The 23,251-nt window shown below is 43.1% G+C and overlaps 1 protein-coding gene across 1 annotated transcript in view; it reads right to left on the bottom strand.

Annotated features, from left to right (window-relative positions):
• Nucleotides 1–17,598, bottom strand: part of klhl32 (kelch-like family member 32) — a 321,468-nt gene extending 303,870 nt beyond the window's left edge. The window contains exons 1-2 of the mRNA XM_068018683.1: nt 17,576–17,598; nt 16,836–17,016 (exon numbers count right to left, since the gene is read on the bottom strand). Coding sequence (XP_067874784.1) covers nt 16,836–17,016; nt 17,576–17,598 — 204 coding nt within the window. The remainder of the gene's footprint in view (nt 1–16,835; nt 17,017–17,575) is intronic.
• Nucleotides 17,599–23,251: the final 5,653 nt, after the last annotated feature.

Here is a 23,251-nt window from a genome sequence, read left to right as displayed (position 1 = left end):
GAAATTCAAAGTTCTCCTCTCAAACTGTTCAAACATACTTGGTGGGCAGAGGGGGGTGGCTCTTTCAAAGTCAATGGGTGTCGATGGCTGTTGACGGTCAACATTGACAAAACTATTCCATACAATTTGATCAGAGAGCACCCCCATTTTTCTGGTTAGACTGGGTAATCACCTCTTTAGTTTTTCGCATGCAAATTCGTGGCCAACTTGGCTGCTAGTAGCTCTGTTTTCTTTTAAAAGTTATTTGTAACAATGTCCAGTAAAAAGTCTCCGGCAAAGTTCCATATGGTGAAATTAATATTTCCAGTTGGCATGTAGGGTTTCCGTTACAACCCTTTCAAGTGCCTCCTATTGTAATCCATGCCCTTTCCATCTTGGCCTCATTGTCTGCCACACCGAAAACTCGAAACACCTTTTCCTTCTCCATTCTACCATATCCCACCCCTAACTACATTCCTCTCTGACCAACACCTGGTTAGAAATGCATCCTGTAGCCTATCACCCTCCACAATCAACAAGCTGAGACCAGCAGCACAAAATGCACCCTTGACCTACTAGCATAACTAGTGACCATATGCCTCACACACATGCCACTACTTACCATTTCTGTCTCTATCTCCTACCATTTCCTACTCCTCATTTCTGAACATCTATTACAACCTACCATCTCATCTCCCACATACCACCTCCCATCCCAAGGACCCCTTCTCACACCCTCGTACTATTTCCCATGCTTAAATGGGTGTCTCCAAACCCAACACTGCTGCCTTCTCCACTTTAGTAATCCCTCCTCTACTTTACCGTCTCCCACCTGAAAACAGGCAACAGTTAGAAAAACTGAAGAAAACAGAGGGAGCACTATAAATCAAGAGGAGATGGAATGAAAAGTGCACAGAAAAACAAAAGAAACAAAAGATAACAAAGAAAGAATGAATGAGAAGAGAGGCGCAATTACAATGACAAACAAAGAGGGGATCTGCAGCACAAACAAAAGTTTCCTCCAATTTTCCATGGAAAATTTATTAGTCACGCCAACTTGTTTGATGAATGATAATTTTCTATAATCCACTGACTGGAGCTCTGAATTTATCTTTGTGTTTTAAAAAGACATTTAAAAAATGACAGATAGATGATGACACTGCTATCAGCTTAAGATGGGCACCTAATTGGCAACACTGTATCCTACATTGCAAAGCCTGTGAGGAGGGAGATGTCTGAGGGATGAAATGTCTGCTCATTCCGCAGCAAGGAAGTTTAAAGGAACTACCGATTTTTTTAGCCAGAGAGAAATACTGCTAGCTGCTATACTTGAATCACTGAGTGACAAGCCCCTCCCCATCTGTGGGGGTGTTTTCTCTTCAGAGAGGAGAAGCAACTGGACTCTTGACAAGTGCAGACCCAAAGTGGGGGTCTCTCTTGCTCTGCCTCTCCATTCCAGCTTGAAAGCTTTCAAATATTGCCTGTTGACTGACCACCTTTGCCTACAATCATAAACCCCTTTGGAGGAAATCATCCACATCACTGTCTCCAAGAGACTCACCAAACCAGTCATCTACCTCTTCAAACTAAAAGCCTCAGGACCAACGAATTTAGCTAGAAGCCAGCCGAATCACCAGACCCTACAGACGGCATACCCTTTTTTCTATGGACTAGCTCAACCAATCTACCTTTCCCCACTCTGTAACCTATTTGTGAGAGTAAACCTCTAGTGGTCTATGTGTGTGCGTGCGAGAGAGCAAGAGTGTGAAAGTTGACGCACAGTTTATTATTTTCATTAGTTCAGTTTAGGTACAATAAAGTTAACCTCTTTGTTAAACTCAAGAAAACCTGACCGATTGGTTCTGGTTATGATCATAGCAAGTAAGTAACCAAACACCTACGGAATTGGTCAGTACATCCATTTTAAGAAATAATTAAACCTGTTGTGGTCAAATAAGAAGATGGAAAAGAGGAAAGCCCTCAGACTCCTCCTCCAATTGACCGTAACAACATAATTAAAATTCTAGCACTTAGTGACATAAATTGACATCATGTCATTCAGGCATTTTGCCTCAGGACAAAAGCTAAGCAACTGGTGATTTCCAAGATAAGGTCAGATTTCAACCAGCTGGCCAAATGCAAAAATAATCCAAAGGTGGTAGCTACCAAGGAAGAACACATAAACAGCAAAAAACTGCACAAATTAGAGAGAAGGCAAGGGAAAGGAGGCAGGGAAGAAAGATTTGCATTTATATAGCATCTTTCATAACTACCGGAGGTCTCAAAGGGTTTAAAGTTGAGAAGTCTGGAAAAAGAGAAGAGAGTGGAATAGGAGAGAGGGACAGGGTTAAAGCAAATATCCTCCCAGGCACCAAAACATGTCTCACTGAGGGTGGGGAAGAATGTAGTCTGCTAAACCTTCCTTGACCCCTTCATTCCCAGTGGGGGAGCTATAGCTCCCTTCACCAAAATTCTTCAGTCAGGTGGTTGTGAGGGAGAGGAGGTTGGGTGGCCTGCAGGTTCACTGATTATGATCCTTATATTTATCTGGGGCAGGCCAGGGAGTTAAGAGTGCATCCACACAAGGGCAAACAAAAAGTTTGATGTTAGGATATAGACCTGAAATGTTAACTGTTTCTTTCTCCACAGATGCTGCCAGGCCTGCTCAGTATTTCCAACATTTTCTGTTTTTATTTCACGTAAGGGGACACCTGTGCTGCACTATACTTTCCTTCTTTCAGCTCCAAAATTCATCACAATAAGGGGAGTGCGTGCATACTGCACTTCATTGCCTGCTTTCAAATCCAATATTAATGTTAGAGCATGAAGGGAAATGACTAAACAATTATTATATCCAGGCCATGAAATTATTACAATTGGGAAGGAAAAGACGTGACTCCTTTCCCAGATTTTGGAATCCAGCAGCCAGTACTGGGTGGGGGGAAATTTCCTTCAACTACATATTGGGAAGGCCCAAATCATTGTTTTTGGTTCCGACCACAAACTCCCATTTCCTAGCCACCAACTCAACCCTCTCCTGATCACTGTCTGAGGTTGAACCAGATGGCTTGCAACCTTGGCGTCCAACTTAACAAAGATGGGTTTCTGACCGCAAATCCGCTCCATCGTCAATACTGCCTACTTCTAGAGCTTGGCTACCCAAACCCGACCAGACATGTGTTGGGTTCAGGTCGGGCCGCTCTTCCGGATACAGCATTCAGGCTCGGGTAGGGTCGGGCCGAGTCGGATACAGTGACAGCCAGGATGTCAAGGCGGGAAACATGCATTTGGACTCCGCACTAGTCTGCAGTGAGCGATTCTATCCAAGGTAGAGCACAATCTCTTCAATAAAGTTGATTATATTCCGGTGGTCGGGTCGGGCGCGGGAAAGAGTCAAAGGACTCGGGCCAGGTCAGGCTTGGGTAGGATGTGGTTCTGTTGGGCTCGGGTCAGGTTGGGTTTCATTTGCAGACCCGAGCAGGCCTTTACCTACTTCCACCTCTGTAACATTGTCCGTCACTACCCTTGCTTCAGCTCATCTGCTACTAAAACCCATATCCATGCCTTTGTTACCTCTAGACTTAACTATTCCAACGTTCTCTTGGTCTGCCTCCCATCTTACACCCGCCATAAAATTGAACTTATCCAAAACTCTGCTTCTCATATCCTAACTCGCACCAAGTCTCATTCAACCATCGCCCCTTGATCACTAAACTACAGTGCATCCCCGTCCAGCAATGTCTCAATTTGAAAATTCTCATCCTTGTTTTCAAATCGCTCCTACGCCTTGTCCCTCCCTAGTTCTGTAAGCTCTTCCAGCCCTTCAACCTTCCAAGATCCCAGCACTTCTCTAATTCTGGCCTCTTGATTTTAATCGCTTGACCACTGGTGGTCCTAAGCTCCAGGTATTTCCTCACTAAACCTCTCTACCTCTATCTCCTCTTTTAAGGCACTCCTTAAAACCTATTTGACCAAGGTTTTGGTCACCTAACCTATTGGTCCAGATTTTACTGTGAGCGGCGAAAGGACAGCTTTCACCATTCACCTCATGTACAGTTGCCCACAGATCTTTAAGCTGGCTTTTCCGTGGAATTTCTACTCTTCTGGTTTCTGTTGAATTCAGCACCCACTACAAAGGATATGTGGTGTCTGTGAGGAGGAAAAGCAGCAGAGAAACTGTTCACTCAATCAGTTCTGAAGAATCTTCACAGATGACAAAACAAGACATTAAAAAAAAAACAGCAAATATACATTAAATTTAAATCATTGTACAGGAAGCAAAATAAAAATAGGGTCATACACATGGGATTAAGGTAAAGACACAGAAAAGCAAACATGATTTTTTTTTTTAAAACCTCAAACATTAATTTTCTTCACCGGGAATGAGAGTCCACATTTTTAAAATTAATTTTTAATGTCAAAGAGGTTTATCAGCAGTAATTATGACTTAGTACACTGTTAAAAACTCTGTTACATCTCACTGAACAAGGCTTAAGTCTTTCATGGGTCTTTAGTGCAATAATACTGGGAAATTAGCCTAAGTTCATGCCTCAACAGTGATTTCCATCTGTGAAGACTGCAGCAGCACAGTCAGTGGAGGAGCAAGGCATCGACAGCAACTTCCAAATTTCTGCATTTAACTGCACATGTGCAGACACTAGAAGTTGCTGTCAATTTTATCCAATAATAATGGAGTGTGTTATAACCAGGTGAGAAAGGGTCTAGGGGTTCCCTCTCAGCCTTTGCCGTAATAGGACAGAAGTGCAAGGGGAGAGCCAATTGTGTAACAGCCCCGACAAACAAATTTTTCTGCAGCACCTGTGGAAGAGTCTGTCACTCTAGAATTGGCCTTTATAACCACTCCAGGCACTGCTCCACAAACCACTGACCACCTCCAGGCGCTTACCCATTGTCTCTCGAGACAAGGAGGCCAAAGAAGAAGAACCGTAACAGGGTTTAATTTTTTTTTTTTAAAACACCGTGTTTTAGCGCCCCCTTAGTGAATCCTTGTTCACTGCTACAACTGTAAGGCAAAGAAATCACAGGTTTCTTTAGATTTAAAGAAGAAAGGTGGAAGTTTATTAATCTTAAACTCGATTCCAATTAACAACTATGAGTATGCGACGCGACCATGCTAGCATGCATAAACACACAGGCAGATAGACAGGAAAATAATAAAAGGGGAAAAGTTTGAGGTAATATCAGGATTATAATTACAGTCCTTTGAGTTCAATGTGGCGTCTTTGGTTGCCGGTAAATCCTGCAATTCATTGGGGCCCAGTGCACGTTTCAACTTGTTTTGATGTCGGAATCTTTTCTCTCGAAGTTTACATGTCTACCGTGGGTCCGGTGGCTTGGGAGAAAGCAAGAGAGAGACAGTCAGAAGAGCGGCTTGCTTGCTCCAGTTTCAGTTGCAAACTGGCATCTTCTCAAATTCAAACTGTCCTGCGTCTCATTCAAAGCCTGGACCGGCCAGTTCGTCATGTGACCAGTCCGCTCTTTGTGGATTACATCATCTTCACAGTCCTTGGAATGCTCTTCCTTACACCTTCAATGTCTAGTGATCAAAATCCATTTGGGTCAATTGGACTAGGGAGCAGTCCTTTGTCTCCACGAGCACCATTTCTTAGTATGCAAATGTCCTCGAGTCAAAGGTTTGGTGATTTCTGTAACAAATCATTTCTTCGCTCCAGCAACAGTTAAAATCAATGTTCATATGACAAAACTAATATGCCTCATTCTTGGCAGGTGGGGGTCTGCATGACAAGAGTCTGTTAATAAAACAGCAAAAAGGAGCCAATATCTCCTAATGTTGCTCTGTGCCAAATTTTGTTTGATAACATAGAAACATAGAAAATAGGCGCAGGATTAGGCCATTCGGCCCTTCAAGCCTGCTCAGCTATTCATTATGATCATGGCTGATCATCCAACTCAGTAACCTGTACCCGCTTTCACCCTGTACCCTTTGATCCCTTTAGACCCAAGAGCTATATCTAACTCCTTTTTGAAAACATTCAATGTATTGGTCTCAACTGCTTTCTGTGGTAGCGAATTTCACAGACTCACCACTCTCTGGGTGAAGAAATTTCTCCTCATCTCATTCCTGAAAGGTTTACCCCATATCCTTAGACTATGACCCCTGGTTCTGGACTCCCCCACCATCAGGAACATCCTTCCTGCATCTACCCTGTCAAGTCCTGTTAGAATTTTATAGATTTCTATGAGATCCCCCCTCACTCTTCTGAACTCCAGCGAATATAATCCTAACCGACTCAATCTCTCCTCATACGTCAATCCCACCATCCCAGGAATCAGTCTGGTAAACCTTCGCTGCACTCCCTTTATAGCAACAGCATCCCTCCCCAGATAAGGAGACTAACGCTCCTGCGAGGCACCTTGGAATGTTTTACTACATTAAAAGGTGCTATATAAATGCAAGTTGTTATTGTTGTTGAATGTGACACTGATTGCATTATGATGAAGTGTTTCACTGCTGATCTAAATGCTGCCTATCGCCAAGTCAGTCACAGCAGGTAAGATTCCATTTTAACCCTCAATAGTAGCAGATATGTTAAATAAACTCACAGCAAGACCAGTTAATGCTTTGTTTCTTATTACCTGAAAAAGGGACCAACTAAATGCATGGTTAATAGCAGGGCAGAAGATAATAAGGATAAAACAAACAAACAAACAAACATCGATTAAACAGTCTGAATAGAATGATTCATGCAATGGTGGAGCTAGAGATTTCACTTCTGGAATCCAGCTGATCAGATTAATTGGGGGCTTTAAAAATGTAGCTTTATTAATTTATCATTGTAGGTGAAAGATTTCATAGAGTTTATCATCTTTTGAGGTTTATTTAAGGGTTCTTGCCTCCCTCAGCAAATTAAGTTGATTGATCAGAGTTCACAACAGATCAAACAGCATAAGCTCTGTGGAAATAACCACTGTAACCAAATGAAATTTTCTCACTTCATAACACTTTTCATTCATTTAATGAATGTCCAGAATACATCCTACTTAAAATCAAATTATGATTTCAAAATACCTAAAACATCTCATGAGATCCTTTTATTACTTAAAAATAGAAAGTGAATATCCAAATGATAAATTCAGAAATACTGACCACCATATAACTTATGCATTTTACACAGCATTATCAAGGAAATTGACATTGCCAGGTACTCTTCAGACCTCCTAAGCTTATAACTGTTCTTCTACACACCTGCAAATCTATTAAAAGACAAAAGAAATTAAGTGTTTGGACAATTAATCTGCTAAAACTGAGCTATATTTTGACATAATATTTCATTCGGCATTAGCATCTGATCTTACAATGCATTGTAAGATCATGGTCTTGTGATAGAAACTTGACCTATAGAATGGGCAATAAACCATCTGTAGTTATCAATTTTATGTTGATCACATGAACTGCACAAAATTATCTTTGCTAGAACCATGTAATAAAACCTATAATTTTAAGTTAAAGCAAAATACTGCGGATGCTGGAAATCTGAAATAAAAACAAAGTGCTGGAAATGCTCAGCAGGTCGGGCAGCATCTGTGTAGAGAGAAGCAGAGTTAACGTTTCAGGTCTGATGAAAGGTCACAGACATTAACTCTGCTTCTCTCTCCAGAGATGCTGCCTGACCTGCTGAGTATTTCCAGCACTTTCTGTTTTGATCTATAATTTTAAGTGCTGTTACCAACATAAATCTGCGTTATAGAGGTGTATTGTGTAATATAACATGGTCCAGAACAATGGTGGTCAATTTTATTTTCATCAGATTGAGAATGAGAATCATTTCAACGGATATGGTAGATTTCTTTACTTCCTCGAGAGGTCATTGAGCACTTCACTCGAAATTTACCTGAACAATCTTCACCAAATAGCTCATAGCTAAAATACCGGTCTAGCTGTGTTTGAAACTTAATGAAGTATGCAGGAATTACCATGGCAATATTTGATTAGTCTCCATTATCATATTAAGTATGATTAGCATCAAGACAGACATGGTTATTAAGCCTACAAAGGCTACCTCCAGCACATTTACTTAAGAATGAAAGATTTGCATTTATATAGAGTGCCTTTCACAACCTCAGGAGATCCCAAAGTGCTTCACAGCCAATTAATTACTTCTGAAGTGTAACCACGATTGTGAAAAATAAACCAATTGCATGTGTGCAAAGCTACACCACAAAATTAAGTTTTGTGTTTATCCTTATAATTTGAATTCACTATCCACACTGCAGCACGCCACCTTCATTGAAATGTTTCTTGTTCCAACTGACATTTTTCTTCACAAGTACTAGGTTTCTGTATAAAACAGCATTTGAACCTCGATTATGCAGTAAACTACTGCTGGGCTCTACATAAATATACTTTTCTGTTTCCAACGTTCTCTGCAGTGACAAGACATTGTATCTGTAGCCAGTGATGTATGATATCAAGTCCTTTTTTTAAAAAAAAAGGAGCACGAAACGAACGGTTTAATAAATACACTGATCACATGGTGCTATCCATCAAAGCAAAGAAAAACAGGCTGTTATTCAACAAACATGGCCAAAACACTTCGATCTTCTATACTCAATTACAGGAGAGTGCTAATTTCACATGGAAAGCTGGAGAATCCTCTCATGACATTTAATGTGCAGCATACAGGCTCAGACTGAATGCAGACATCACACGGAAGAAAAATCACATGAAAAGGATGGCAAAATTATAGTTCCAACATCTTTTCCTGAGCTTAGAACGAACAATTCCAGCAGTAAGTACACTATAAATTGATCTCAGAATCTGTAGGCTGGGAAGAATGAAAGCTCCAGATTGCTTTCCAGTGACCCCTGATGAAAAACATGAACGCCTGGATGTCGAGGGAAGACCCAATCAGATTTGTCTCTGATGACCTCTATGGTGGAATCCTCTGTTTACACCCACCAAACTCACTTGGCCATTTGTGTAAGGTACCAGAAGGCTGCTGGCACTTGTGACATCAAATTCCTAAATGTTCAAGCCAAGAAAGCAGAATGATTTCATTAATCTTACTCATATGTTGTGAATTTCGTCAGCTACCTCATGCATGCCAACCTAGAAAAGTCACAGAAATTGGCAAACAACGTCAAAAAGGGTGACAGACTGTAAATAAAAAGTAACTTTTTTTAAGCCATCGAAAAGAAAGCACTTCACATTCACAGTGTTAATAACTGACGATTCTTTTCTGGCTCTGAAGAGAGGAAGATAGAACACAGAGACAGACAATCAGATTTATAAAAGGAGCAAACTGTGAGAGCGAAGGTTAAAAATGTCAGAGGATAGTTTGAAGACATCTTATTGATGTCCACTAATGTGAGAAGTGTGGCATATTTATTTTGTATTATGTGAAGATAAATTGTATTCATTGAATTAAATGAGACTGATCAGAACATATCTTCTGTGCATTCATCTTATTTTGAATCAAAGCAATTAATCAATTTGTTTTAATCTTCATCACATTCAGAGAGTTTAAGTGCATGTGTGTAGAAAGCAGGAATATCTAATTTAGGTTAAAAGCTGGTAGTATTGTTACATTCCTGGGTTCTGCACTATAGATGCGGGACAGTATGGATCAACTCCCTTTTTATGAAACTCACTTACACTGCAAATGAAATCAGTAAATGGGACTGGTTGAACACAAGTAGATATTTATAGTATTGGTGCCAAACACAAATTTGTAAGAGCTCCTCATATACAACAGTGCACACTGAGCTCCATTTTGTGGATTGGTCGAGCACAAGAGTTAAACAGTATAAAGAACTGTAATTCCATTTCAGTCTGTGCTGGGCACTGAGCGGCCACAAGCCAGCCTGCGACCCATGTGGTATGCACACAACCTCTGCACATAGCCATAAGTGTGCAGCCTCCATGCACACACAAAGTTTCAGTCCTACCTGCATGCACACAAGCACATAAACTCTGTGCATACAGGAAACATCATGCACCTACACAAACTGCAGGACATTCTAGGTAATTTAGGAAAAGGGGCCAAGGGCGGTGGGAAGGGCTGACTTTTGTCAGCAAACGTTGACACATGGACAACACTCAGGAAATCCTGACTGTCTGCTATAAATGCATTTCCATGGAAGCTGCAGTCATGCACCCAGTACCTAACACATTTGCAGAGGTCGAACCATCTCCTTGGATGGGTGCGATGCATAGTGTGGGAATACCAAGAAAACAGGAGCAACAATAATTGTTAGAAATATATGAATAGCACTGTGCAACACTGCCTTCAACCCAGAGTACTGCAAGGTCATGGAGAGGAAATAGCATACTGAATAATGATGGAACACAGAGATTCAAAATCTAAATAAATGTATCATAAATTTGGGTATTAGAAAGTGTGTACATATTCAGATTGAACTGAAAAAAATCCATGAGCTGATTAAAAACATTCAAATACATAACAGCAGACTGAAGCGAAGTTACGACAACCAGGACAATAAGAGGCTAATTTTACTATGTACATTGATTTTGTAATCTTGAGTAATCGCAAACCAACATTGTTTGAGGAATACAGCAAGCTCTTATGTTAAGTAGTCTTCCTAAATTATGTAAACAAATAGACTGATTTGTGATGGTCACATGAGTCCCTACAAAATATGATTCAATATATTTGGTATGCACACTGGACCACAGACTGCTAAAAGGAAGGAAGGTCTTTTCAATGAATAAAAATGGTCTTTATGTAGAAATAGGTCACTGGCTGTCTCAGACATGCTCAGTGTCCCTGCCCTACAGCAAATACATCAAATGACTCCTGACTAAAACATATCCAGTAGAAATCCATAGAGATTTCATTGTGACTGATTTCTGAACCACAAATTGCTGCAATCGTTGAAATATTTATTCCCGTGTATGCAATCTGAAATGCTGAACCTTTGTAAGGCAGCAAGAAAAACAATTATATTGATATACACACACTGTGGAATCCATGATACATAATTGGTCAGGAGTGGTTTTTTTTTTTAAACAAATCTATTTAACATTGGATTTCAACAACAACTGCTCTAATTTCACTTTTAACAGTAATAAGTGCGGTTAAAGATTCACTGTTTGATCAACTGTACTAGTAAACTTCAAAGGAATCAAGGGATATGGGGATCAGGCAGGAAAGTGGAGTTGAAATCAAGGAACTGCCATAATCTTATCGAATGGCAGAGTAGGCACGAGAGACTATGTGACCTAGTCCTGCTACTATTTGTGTGCTTATGTTCAATGATTGCCTATAGGCAAGAAGTCCAAATAAAAGTACCAAGAAATTGACTGAGCAAGTTTAGCCAGCAAGTAGTTGAGCTATACAGACCCAAAAGGTCCCAAATTTGATCCCTGCTGGCCATACAGTTATCCCTGTGCAAATGCTTGATAAGGAGAGAATGGGGAGTCACTTGTGATGCTTTCCATACTGAAATGGCCTGAAACCATCAGCTGCCATGCCTCATATATGTTACAGTCAAGTGAGGAGTGGTCAAAGGGCTTCCTTCTTTTCCCTCTCCTTGTTTGACCACAACAGGTTTAATTCTTTCTTAAAGTAGATGTACTGGCCAATTCAGTAGGTGTTTGATTACTTACTTGCTATGATCATAATACGAACTAATATGTCAGGTTTTCTTGAGTTTAACAAAGAAAGGTTAACTTTATTGTAACTAAACCGAACTAATGGAAATAATAAACTAAGCGCCAAGCTTCACTGTTACACACACAAAAATAGGTGGGGAGCAGTAGATTGGTCGAGTGAGAACCCATAGAAAGATGGGGTCTAGAGAGAGTGAGAGAGCCCCCCACTTGGGTCTGCACATGTCAGAGTCCAGAGGCTTCTCCTCTGCTGCAGAGAAAACATCAGCTTAAAACCACAGATGGGGAGGGGCTGGTCACTCAGTGATTCAAACACAGCAGTTAGCAGTATTTCTCTCTAGCTAAAAAGAACACGTAGTTCCCTTAAACTTCCTGGGTCTTGGTTCTTGCTGGGAAATGAGCAGACATTTTGTCTCCTTCCTCACAGGTCTTTGCAATGTAGAATACAGTGTTGCAAATTGGGTGGTCATCGTAAGCTGACAGCAAAGTCATCTTTTTTATCTGTTCTTTCTTAAATGTCTTCAAAAAATATCAATCCACTGACTGGAGATCTGAATTTAAGAAAATTATCATTCAACAAAGCAAGCTGCAGTGACATATATGATTAGGTGGGTGCTGCAGGGGCAGAATCAACACATTAAGCAAAGGAGGGAAGCTGCAAAAAAACTGTTGCGAATAGAACCTTTTTTAAATTTGAATAAAATCCACAAGCTGTTAAATCTCAAAACTCTCCAAACACAGCGAAGTGATCTGACAAAAATACATGGGCTTTGCAATTGGGTTCCATAGCATCGCTGGTGCCAGTGCTATGAAAAGCAGATGCGAGAAAACGGCGTTGGCAGATTTTCTGGCCACTAGTGCAGCGGCCCGTGTTCGGAAGGGCGCTAACGTGAGCAGGCCATGCATGCGCCAGAAGCTTCTGCATTGGGAAGATCATGACGTCAAACACCCTCTCAGGCTGATCAGATCCACGTTCTGCAAGCCTGGACTGCACAGGTCCACTGAACACCATGTCCTAATCACTTACAGTTGAACATGCAGCGTTATTTAAAGTACCAGCCATCCAGCTTTCAGGTGGGCTGCTTTTGACTTACTCATGCTCTTGCAAAGTTTGTGCAAGTTCTCTGAAGTGTTTTTGGAGGAGCTGCGATGAATTGATGGATTTGGCAGTGAGTTTTGCTGCATCCTGACAGGGAGGGCAGAGTTCTGAGTGGTCCACACAAAGGTTGCAACAGGTATGGGCGCTGTGCCTCTGGGTCTGCAACACAACAAGCAATTGAAGCAGAAGCTGTAAAGAGGGGAACCTCTGCTAAGCCTGGAGGAGGAGGGCTCCCTACAGAAGGGCCTATCAACCAAGGGTCTTCAGGGTATACTGTTCCCACCTCCACCTCAGCAAGAAGCAATACCTGAGACCTTTGAGAATCACCAAGGGAATGGTCACATAATTTCACCACTTCCTTCAACAGGACCTGCAGCCTAACAGGGCGAGGATGGTGCTGCCAGTGGCCGTCAAGGTCATCGTTGTTCTAAACTTCTGCACGACCGAATCCTTCCAGGCAAAGGCGATATTGTGAACATATCTCAGTACACCATCCGTCGCTGCATCAGAGAGGTGGTGGAGGCCCCGTATTTGAGGAAAGGTGAGTTCATTGTTTTCTTTCGAAACAGAGAGAATCAGGATGAGAGCGCACATGGATTTGCCATGGTAGTGGGATTCCCAATGGTGCAGGGAGACATCATCTGCACATACGTGGCTCTGCAGCCTCCCATCAAGGGGAATAGGTGCTGGACCTCAAATGGTTCCAATCCATTAACATGCAGTTGGTTTGCGACCATGCACAGAACATTGTTTCACGGCAGCTGCCATGATAGAGTCATCCTGAGGCAGTCTGCCATTCCCACCATCTTCAGGACACCATGAAGAACCAAAGACTGGCTGCTTGGAGACGAAGGATACCCCCTTCTACACATGACTGATGGCAGACCCCAACACCTGACCACATGAGGACAACTGGAGTACAATGAGAGATATACTGCCACCAGGAATGTCGTGGAGTAAAGCATCAGCCAGCATAAGCAATGGTTTCGCTCCCTGCACCATTCGGCAGGCAGCCCTACGATACTTGCCAGAATGTGTCTCCACATTCGTGATTGTCTACTGCATCCTCCACAACCTCGTTACTATGTGGGTGCAGCCATTGTCATCAGACATACAGTGGGCACCTTGGATGGGGGAGGAGGAGGAGAAAGAGGAGGGAGGAGGAGGAGAAAGAGGAGGAAGGAGGAGGAGGTGGGGAGGAGGGATGCATTCAGTTTTCATTCCCGACTGGCTGTCTGTGAGCACCTACTCAGACTTGGCTTCCCTCAAGACATTATCCCTGCACCATCATTGCTCTATGATTCACCACCTTCCCATCCATCTGTGACACCCCATCACTGCATCCTCTTGGCCAAAATCCTGCAACAAAAACCACTCACAAAAACCCTTCCATAATATCTTCATCCAACAGTATATCCAATTGTACAAACATAAATGAACTATTCACTCTTGTGCATTTCCTTAGTGTCTGTCATGTGGGTGCCTTTGCCTGATCAAGTGCTCCTACACAGTGCTACCCCTGTGGCTGCAGTAAGACTGGTGGAAGGCTGCTGACTTTCAGTGGCAGAAACTGCAAATAGCCTTGCAGGACATACTCGAGCAGCTCTTGGTCTTGAGGGTCTGGCTTCGGACTGCACCACTTGGGCATGGCTGGCAGCAGTCGGGGCTGGCTGGACAGGCAACAGCAAGGGAACTGGCAGAATGGCAGTGGTGGGAGCATAAATGCTGCCATCCTGTGAGAGGACGGCAGGTTTGTACACTGCAGAGCCACTGCCACACCCCTGGAGCGGCACTTGACAATTTGAGTAATCTGCTGGAACACAGATTGCTGGATTGCTGCAAGACCCTGCAAACTCCTTTGAGCGGGCATCCACAGCCATGATGGCATCAGTCTGAGTTGAGCTTGAATAACACTGCATGGCTTCTGCCTGTGCTGCAATAGAAGCTGAGTCATCGGTCACCAGACGCTGGAACACGGTTGGGTCCACAGTGTTCTTCGGGAGTTGGCCACCAGTTCAATGTTGGAAAGGATGGACTCCAAGCTCGGGAGGAAAGCTTGCGGCATGTTGGACCCAGCTCCTCCATGCTCCTCGACAGTGACAAGAGGCACTCTGGCAGGCCTGCCAATACATCAAGTATTTCTGTGTGCCTTTTCCTGTATGCTGCCCCATCCAAGTCCTCATCTAAGTCCTCTGCAGCAGACTCATCTGTGTCCTCGCCCTCTGGGGAGCTTGCACCCACTCCATCCTTGTCCACTGCCCTGGTTACAGTCCACTTATGTCCCATGATTCTCCCTCTGTACTACCCTCTGAAGATCAGGCAGTGCAGTATCTGAGCTGGTGGCTGCAAGTGCCAGATCAAATGACAGTGCTTCTACCTTAGAGGTATACTCTTCCTCTGGGCCTTCAACCTCAGGCACCACTGTCTGATCAGGCAGTTCTTGGGACTCTGAAAGCATAAATGCACAAGCAGGGGTGGTGTTGGGGTGAGAGAAGTAGGGGGAAAAGAAAGATGTGCATCATTACACAATCTGCAGCTTATACATCATACCAGATTGCGGAATGAAAGTGAGGTGCAATTTGAGAAGGTACATAAGGCAGAAACATGCCATCATCCTGGATGGCTTCAGTGACACTGCTTGCCAAGCACTGCTGTTCCAAGGGTGTGAGGATATGCAGCCATTTCTGTCCCCCACCATTCTTTGCTGCTTTCTCCAATTCTGTGCCACCTTGCCCTTCAAGAGAGAGGGTAAAGTGTCAGTGAGTGTGGTGCAATGGGTTTAGGTGATCTGCCTGTCATAGCTTAATAACTGGCGGTATGCGGAAGCTGCAAGATGTGGGTGCGAGGCTTGAAGCAGTGGTAAGTGTGTAAGGGTGAGGTGGAGGATTCATTAGGCATGAGTCCTGTTTGCTAGAGATTGCTGGTATGTGAGTGACAGTGTATCAGGTTGGTGATGCAGTTGGTAGGATATGACATTTGAAGATGCAGTCACTGCCCTTGATCACTTGTGAATTTCATCCAGGTCCTCGTGACCAGACTCCTGACATTGACCCTTGTGGTTTTCTGCTTCTACTGCCTTTGCAGTGTCTGGCCTCCTGGTCCCCTGTGGATAAAGGAAATCCCTCCTCCTTCTCGGAATCTCTCCTTTCCATTGCTCAGCTTTCTTCCTGCTCTTATTGTGTTTCTCAGTCAGCTGAATGAGCTGCTTCAGCCAGAATGCACCTCCTCTCTTAGAGGTGCAGACTAGTTTAATTGATGCTCGCCTTGCATGAACTTGAATTGTACAGCTTCATCAGCTCATGTAGCACTGGGCTGCATGTCACAATCATGGAAATGAGGAGGCAGCATGAAGTTTGCGTGCTGTCTGCATTACTTTCAATGGGCATGTGTTATGCATGCATCGCAATCCCTAAGCCCATTATCGGGCCTTATCAAATTTTTAGCCTATTAGCTCTTGGGTTGCAGAATTGACCAAGTACGCAATCAAATCTCTCAACATCTAATTTCCTGTTTCTTCAACACTGGATAACCTATATGAAATAGATTACTTCTATAGGCTGCCTTTGCAGTCAATGTTTGTACACCAGTGGCTAAAAATTCAATAGCTCCCGTTTCGGACACAGGGCTCACGATTCGCAAGCAGCCTGTGTTCAGTCCCATTGACGCAAACCTCATGCTGGCTCCTCATTTCTATAATTGAAGCATTCAGTAAAAAGTTTAGGAATTTTCTTTATTTCTGAAATCTGATAGGATAAGAGACAAAAATTCAAGTTACTTTTTTTAAAAAAAAAGTAAAGTTTACAATTCAGTTTTCATTTCTACTAAACATTGAGAACTTTTTCCCCACCACCATCCAACTACTAACTATATAAAGAAAGTATCAGTTATTTATAAACTACAAATATTACATTGACTTTTAATCATTTTCTACAATGAGTTTTAATGCAATACAAAAATTATTCTAATATTAATAAATGATTAATACCAGCATAAAGCTACAATAATCGGCACATTTAAAGCAGGTCTAAGTTCCATTGATGAAAATCAGTCAACATCCTTTAAACCTAGCTCACTTTTTACAAGCATTGAAAAATGTATTATTTCTGATAATTGGTGTGAACATGAAGGCGATGACAAACTTACTCGGAAATAATCGCTGCATGCTGCCAGTACAGCTTTGTGGGCATGGAATTTTTGTTCCTCAGCAACCAAAATGACATCGCACAGTATCCCATCATTCCTCTGCTGGTTCAGAGCTGCTAGGACTGCATCCTTATGAGACTTCGATTGGCAGAGCCTATGACCTGTCAGCATTTCTTGAATGCTGTAAACAAACAAAAGCAGGTTATAAACAAAATTAAGGCCATTCCCCCAAAACAAAACTAGAAACGTGTTCCACTCATTAAAAAGAATCTCCCGCGCAACTATTCACAATAAATGAAAACAGAAAGCCTGTGTGAATGAAACAAAAGCTCTCTCTCTAATGAATAATTAGAAAATAATGAAACCACCATCCAGTTAGTGTGGGCGCATGCTGGATTAGAAACAAAGCCTTGAAAATCTCATGACTGCTTGACACACAACTAAATCCCCTAGAATGAACCTGAGGTGATGCAGAGAATAATAGATGGTTATTTTATACATAGCATGCATTAGAACTATTTTTAAGAGTTCAACATAAACCACAGATAAGCTAAAAAATAAAACTGGAAACAAATAAACTCAGTCTCCTACATCTTGCTAGCTGTGCAATGCAAGTTGCTGACAATATTTCACTGCTGTAAACTCGCAAGCTTACAAAAGCTTTGAATGCCTCAACTGAATTAAAACACCAGCTTGCTTAAGGTGACATCACATACACTCATGGGTCAGATACACAGTACCTGAGGCACATTTCAGATGGCATATTCCAATCCAGACCCAGCAGGTATCAGTGCAAAAGGCGGTGGAGGTGCAAGAGAGCCCAGCTGAAAGTGCAACAATGGGATAGCAATGTGTGAGCATGAATAGGTTCGGCTCCAGTTGACTGTACAAGCATGGATCCCTGAGGCTCATCCAACACTGAATCAAGGATTATTACAAACAGCAAATGAAAGGATGTTTTAGATTAATGGTTATGCAACTTCTGCCATTGGGTTTTCCATTTTACAATTTGCACGGTGTTATCTTTAAAATTAAGAAACCACTTTGCTTACAAAGTGGTTACATTTGTTGTTGAATAGTTGCATTCAGTATTGCACAAGAAATTTTTCAAAATGTACATACCAGCTGACTGACAAATCAATGCTAGAATATGTTCAAAATGTTATATACTTTGTTAGCAAACAGTCTTGAACGTACCCAGTTCTCATACTAGCAGATCTCCCATGGCAGTGCTCACATTGAACTGGAGGATATGCCGTTTTATAAGGCGAAGAACATTATACTATGTAATGCACAATGTATTAATCGATGGGCAAGGTACATCTGTGAAGACAGCGAGGCTAATGGCTGTAAATCAGCACATCCCGAGGACAATGAGAGCAATTTTATTTCTGTAGAACAGCAGCTGCTTGTAAACACCTAGCTTGGTCCCCAATCAGTTAAAAAGGATATGAAATGACTAGCTAGCTTCATTTTTAAAATAAAACACATTTGAATGTTTGAAATGGGTCAGAAGCAGACTAGATGATGTATTAATATATACCGCAGGATGCAGAGTTTGCAACAATCAGGTTCGGCCTGAGACAGTGTCCAGGTGATGGATGGCGTCGCCAGCGAGCGTACAGTTTGTGGTGGAGTTGAAGCCGATAGTTTACCAATGTTTATAGCTCATCCAAGATTGGATATAAGACAAGCAGTTTTCTGTGGCGTTGTTCACATCAACTTGGGCAATACTCTGTTTTAAAAGGCCAAAAACAAATATGAAAAGCATTAGTCTGTTGCTAGCATGATGCTCTGTCCCTTTTAGGCCACAGATGGGTTACCGTCAGGGGAAGGAGAGGGAACCAGCAGGCAGTGCAGGGATCCCCTGGGGCCGTTTCCCTCAACAACAGGTATACCGTTTTGGATACTGTTGGGGGGGGGGACTTGCCAGGGGTAAGCAATGGGGTACAGGTCTCTGGCACAGAGTCTGTCCCTGTTGCTCAGAAGGGAAGAGGAGCAGAGCATTAGTCATTGGGGACTCCATAGTTAGGGGAACAGATAGGAGGTTCTGTGGGAACGAGAGAGACTCACGGTTGGTGTGTTGCCTCCCAGGTGCCAGAGTTCGTGATGTCTCGGATAGTGTTTTTGGGATCCTTAAGGGGGAGGGGGAGCAGCCCCAAGTCGTGGTCCACATAGGCACCAACGACATAGGTAGGAAGAGAGATGGGGATTTAAGGCAGAAATTCAGGGAGCTAGGGTGGAAGCTTAGAGCGAGAACAAACAGAGTTGTTATCTCTGGGTTGTTGCCCGTGCCACGTGCTAGCGAAGCAAGGAATAGGGAGAGAGAGGAGTTGAACATGTGGCTGCAGGGATGGTGTAGGAGGGAGGGTTTTGGTTTCCTGGATAATTGGGGCTCTTTCTGGGGTAGGTGGGACCTCTACAAACAGGATGGTCTTCACCTGAACTAGAGGGGTACCAATATCCTGGGGGGGAGATTTGCTAGTGCTCTTCGGGGGGGGTTTAAACTAATTCAGCAGGGGGATGGGAACCTAAATTGTAATTCCAGTGTACAGGATGTTGAGAGTAGTGAGGTCAGGGATAAGGTTACAAGGATGCAAGAGGGCACTGGCAAGCAAGAACCTGGTTTAAAGTGTGTCTACTTCAACGCCAGGAGCATCCGGAATAAGGTGGGTGAGCTTGCAGCATGGGTTGGTACCTGGGATCTCGATGTTGTGGCCATTTTGGAGACATGAGTAGAGCAGGGACAGGAATGGATGTTGCAGGTTCCGGGATTTAGATGTTTCAGTAAGAACAGAGAAGATGGTAAAAGAGGGGGGGGGGGTGTGGCATTGTTAATCAAGGAGAGTATTACGGCGGCAGAAAGGACGTTTGAAGACTCGTCTACTGAGGTAGTATGGGCCGAGGTTAGAAACAGGAGAGGAGAGGTCACCCTGTTGGGAGTTTTCTATAGACCTCCGAATAGTTCCAGAGATGTAGAGGAAAGGATAGCGAAGATGATTCTCGACAGGAGCGAGTGTAACAGGGTAGTTGTTATGGGGGACTTTAACTTTCCAAATATGGACTGGAAATACTATAGTTCGAGTACTTTAGATGGGTCAGTTTTTGTCCAGTGTGTGCAGGAGGGTTTTCTGACACAGTATGTAGACAGGCCAACCAGGGGCGATGCCACATTGGATTTGGTACTGGGTAATGAACCCGGCCAGGTGTTAGATTTAGATGCAGGTGAGCACTTTGGTGATAGTGATCACAATTCGGTTAGGTTTACCTTAGCGATGGGCAGGGACAGGTATATACCGCAGGGCAAGAATTATAGCTGGGGGAAAGGAAATTATGATGCGATTAGGCAAGATTTAGGATGCATAGAATGGGGAAGGAAACTGCAGGGGATGGGCACAATCGAAATGTGGAGCTTATTCAGGGAGCAGCTACTGCGTGTCCTTGATAAGTATGTACCTGTCAGGCAGGGAAGAAGTTGAAGCGCTTGTCAAGAGGAAGAAGGCGGCTTATGTTAGGATGAGACGTGAAGGCTCAGTTAGGGCGCTTGAGAGTTACAAGCTAGCCAGGAAGGATCTAAAGGGACAGCTTAGAAGAGCGAGGAGAGGACATTGGCGGATAGGATCAAGGAAAACCCTAAGGCTTTCTATAGGTATATCAGGAATAAAAGAATGACTAGAGTTAGATTAGGGCCAATCAAGGATAGTAGTGGGAAGTTGTGTGTGGAATCAGAGGAGATAGGGGAAGCGTTAAATGAATATTTTTCGTCAGTATTTACAGTATAGAAAGAAAATGTTGTCGAGGAGAATACTGAGATACAGACTACTAGGCTAGATGGGATTGAGGTTCACAAGGAGGTGTTGTTAGCAATTTTGGAAAGTGTGAAAATAGATAAGTCCCCTGGGCCAGATGGGATTTATCCTAGGATTCTCTGGGAAGCCAGGGAGGAGATTGCAGAGCCTTTGACCTTGATCTTTATGTCGTCATTGTCGACAGGAATAGTGCCGGAAGACTGGAGGATAGCAAATGTTGTCCCCTTGTTCAAGAAGGGGAGTAGAGACAGCCCTGGTAATTATAGACCTGTGAGCCTTACTTCGGTTGTGGGTAAAATGTTGGAAAAGGTTATAAGAGATAGGATTTATAATCATCTTGAAAAGAATAAGTTCATTAGAGATAGTCAGCACGGTTTTGTGAAGGGTAGGTCGTGCCTCACAAACCTTATTGAGTTTTTTGAGAAGGTGACCAAACAGGTGGATGAGGGTAAAGCCGTGGATGTGGTGTATATGGATTTCAGTAAGGCGTTTGATAAGGTTCCCCACGGTAGGCTATTGCAGAAAAGACGGAAGTATGGGATTGAAGGTGATTTAGTGCTTTGGATCAGAAATTGGCTAGCTGAAAGAAGACAGAGGGTGGTGGTTGATGGCAAATGTTCATCTTGGAGTTTAGTTACTAGTGGTGTACCGCAAGGATCTGTTTTGGAGCCACTGCTGTTAGTCATTTTTATAAATGACCTGGATGAGGGTGCAGAAGGGTGGGTTAGTAAATTTGCGGATGACACGAAGGTCGGTGGAGTTGTGGATAGTGCCGAAGGATGTTGTAGGTTACAGAGGGACATAGATAGGCTGCAGAGCTGGGCTGAGAGATGGCAAATGGAGTTTAATGCGGAAAAGTGTGAGGTGATTCACTTTGGAAGGAGTAACAGGAATGCAGAGTACTGGGCTAATGGGAAGATTCTTGGTAATGTAGATGAGCAGAGAGATCTTGGTGTCCAGGTACATAAATCCTTGAAAGTTGCCACCCAGGTTAATAGGGCTGTTAAGAAGGCATATGGTGTGTTAGCTTTTATTCGTAGGGGGATCGAGTTTCGGAGCCACGAAATCATGCTGCAGCTGTACAAAACTCTGGTGCGGCCGCACCTGGAGTATTGCGTGCAGTTCTGGTCACCGCATTATAGGAAGGATATGGAAGCTTTGGAAAGGGTGCAGAGGAGATTTACTAGGATGTTGCCTGGTATGGAGGGAAGGTCTTACGAGGAAAGGCTGAGGGACTTGAGGTTGTTTTCATTGGAGAGAAGGAGGAGGAGAGGTGACTTAATAGAGACATATAAGATAATCAGAGGGTTAGATAGGGTGGATAGTGAGAGTCTTTTTCCTCGGATGGTGATGGCAAACACGAGGGGACATAGCTTTAAGTTGAGGGGTGATAGATATAGGACAGATGTTAGAGGTAGTTTCTTTACTCAGAGAGTAGTAGGGGCGTGGAACGCCCTGCCTGCAGCAGTAGTAGATTCGCCAACTTTAAGGGCATTTAAGTGGTCATTGGATAGACATATGGATGAAAATGGAATAGTGTAGGTCAGATGGTTTCACAGGTCGGCGCAACATCGAGGGCCGAAGGGCCTGTACTGCGCTGTAATGTTCTATGTTCCCTCCTACTGTTTCCGACCCACGTCTGCACCTACGCCTGACTGTCCAGACGCTCATCACTTTAAAAGAAAATAATCGGCCTGTTTGCTGGATCCCTACTCCACCTATGAGCTAGAGCTCCAAAGTATTCACAACCTACCAGCCTCCATCACGAACTGGATGCCTACCCCATCGAACTCACCATCACAAAATGCTGCCTGGCCTGCCAGACCTTCCACCCAAAAAGGCAGAGAAACAGGAAGGTTGAAAAGGCAGAATCGGACTGAGCAACAGTTTTCAACTTGCCTTAAGTTTTTGATCAATTATTCTGATATCATGCATTGTGAAACACCACTACCTGCAAGTTGCCTCCAAGCCACACACCATCCTGACTTGGAACTATATTTCCGTTCCTTCACTGTCTCTGGGTCAGAATCCTGGAACTCCTTTCCTAACAGCACTGTGGGTGTACATACACCCAAAGAACTGCAGCAGTTCCAGAAGGCAGCTCACCATCACTTTCTCAAGGGCAATTAGGGATGGGCAATAAATGCTGGTATAGCCAGCGACGCTCACATCCCCCTGAACGAATAAAAAAATAAACTTGTGCAGTTAACTCATCAGGTGAGGAGCTGTATACATTAGTTGCCAGGTAAATACAACATTTCTGGTACTCCTGAAGCTTTGCACTAAATAGTTGATTTTTTGCATACTTATGCAAAGGCTCAGAACGAAGACTAACCCCTAGTATGAAGGATATTTAGCAATATTAGGCACTCATTTAGTCTCAGTTGCAATTAAATATCTTGAAGGACAAAGTAGATGACTATACTACTAGACCTTCAATTGCCGCTGTTGTATACATAGGGGATACAGTTTCTGCTAGTTTTGTGGCCAGATTCCAGCAGAATCAGCCAAACCAGCAAAAAGATCAGGGAATTTAAAAATCTAAGTGAGTTACACCTCAAAACACTTACCCATATGTTTTCCGTGATCTCTTATGCTGGCTCAAGA

Source organism: Heterodontus francisci, chromosome 3, assembly GCF_036365525.1.
Source record: "Heterodontus francisci isolate sHetFra1 chromosome 3, sHetFra1.hap1, whole genome shotgun sequence".
In the NCBI taxonomy this organism is placed as follows: domain Eukaryota; kingdom Metazoa; phylum Chordata; class Chondrichthyes; order Heterodontiformes; family Heterodontidae; genus Heterodontus; species Heterodontus francisci.
The sequence above is the reverse complement of the archived record's forward strand: the minus strand, read 5'-3'. Positions and strand labels throughout refer to the sequence as shown.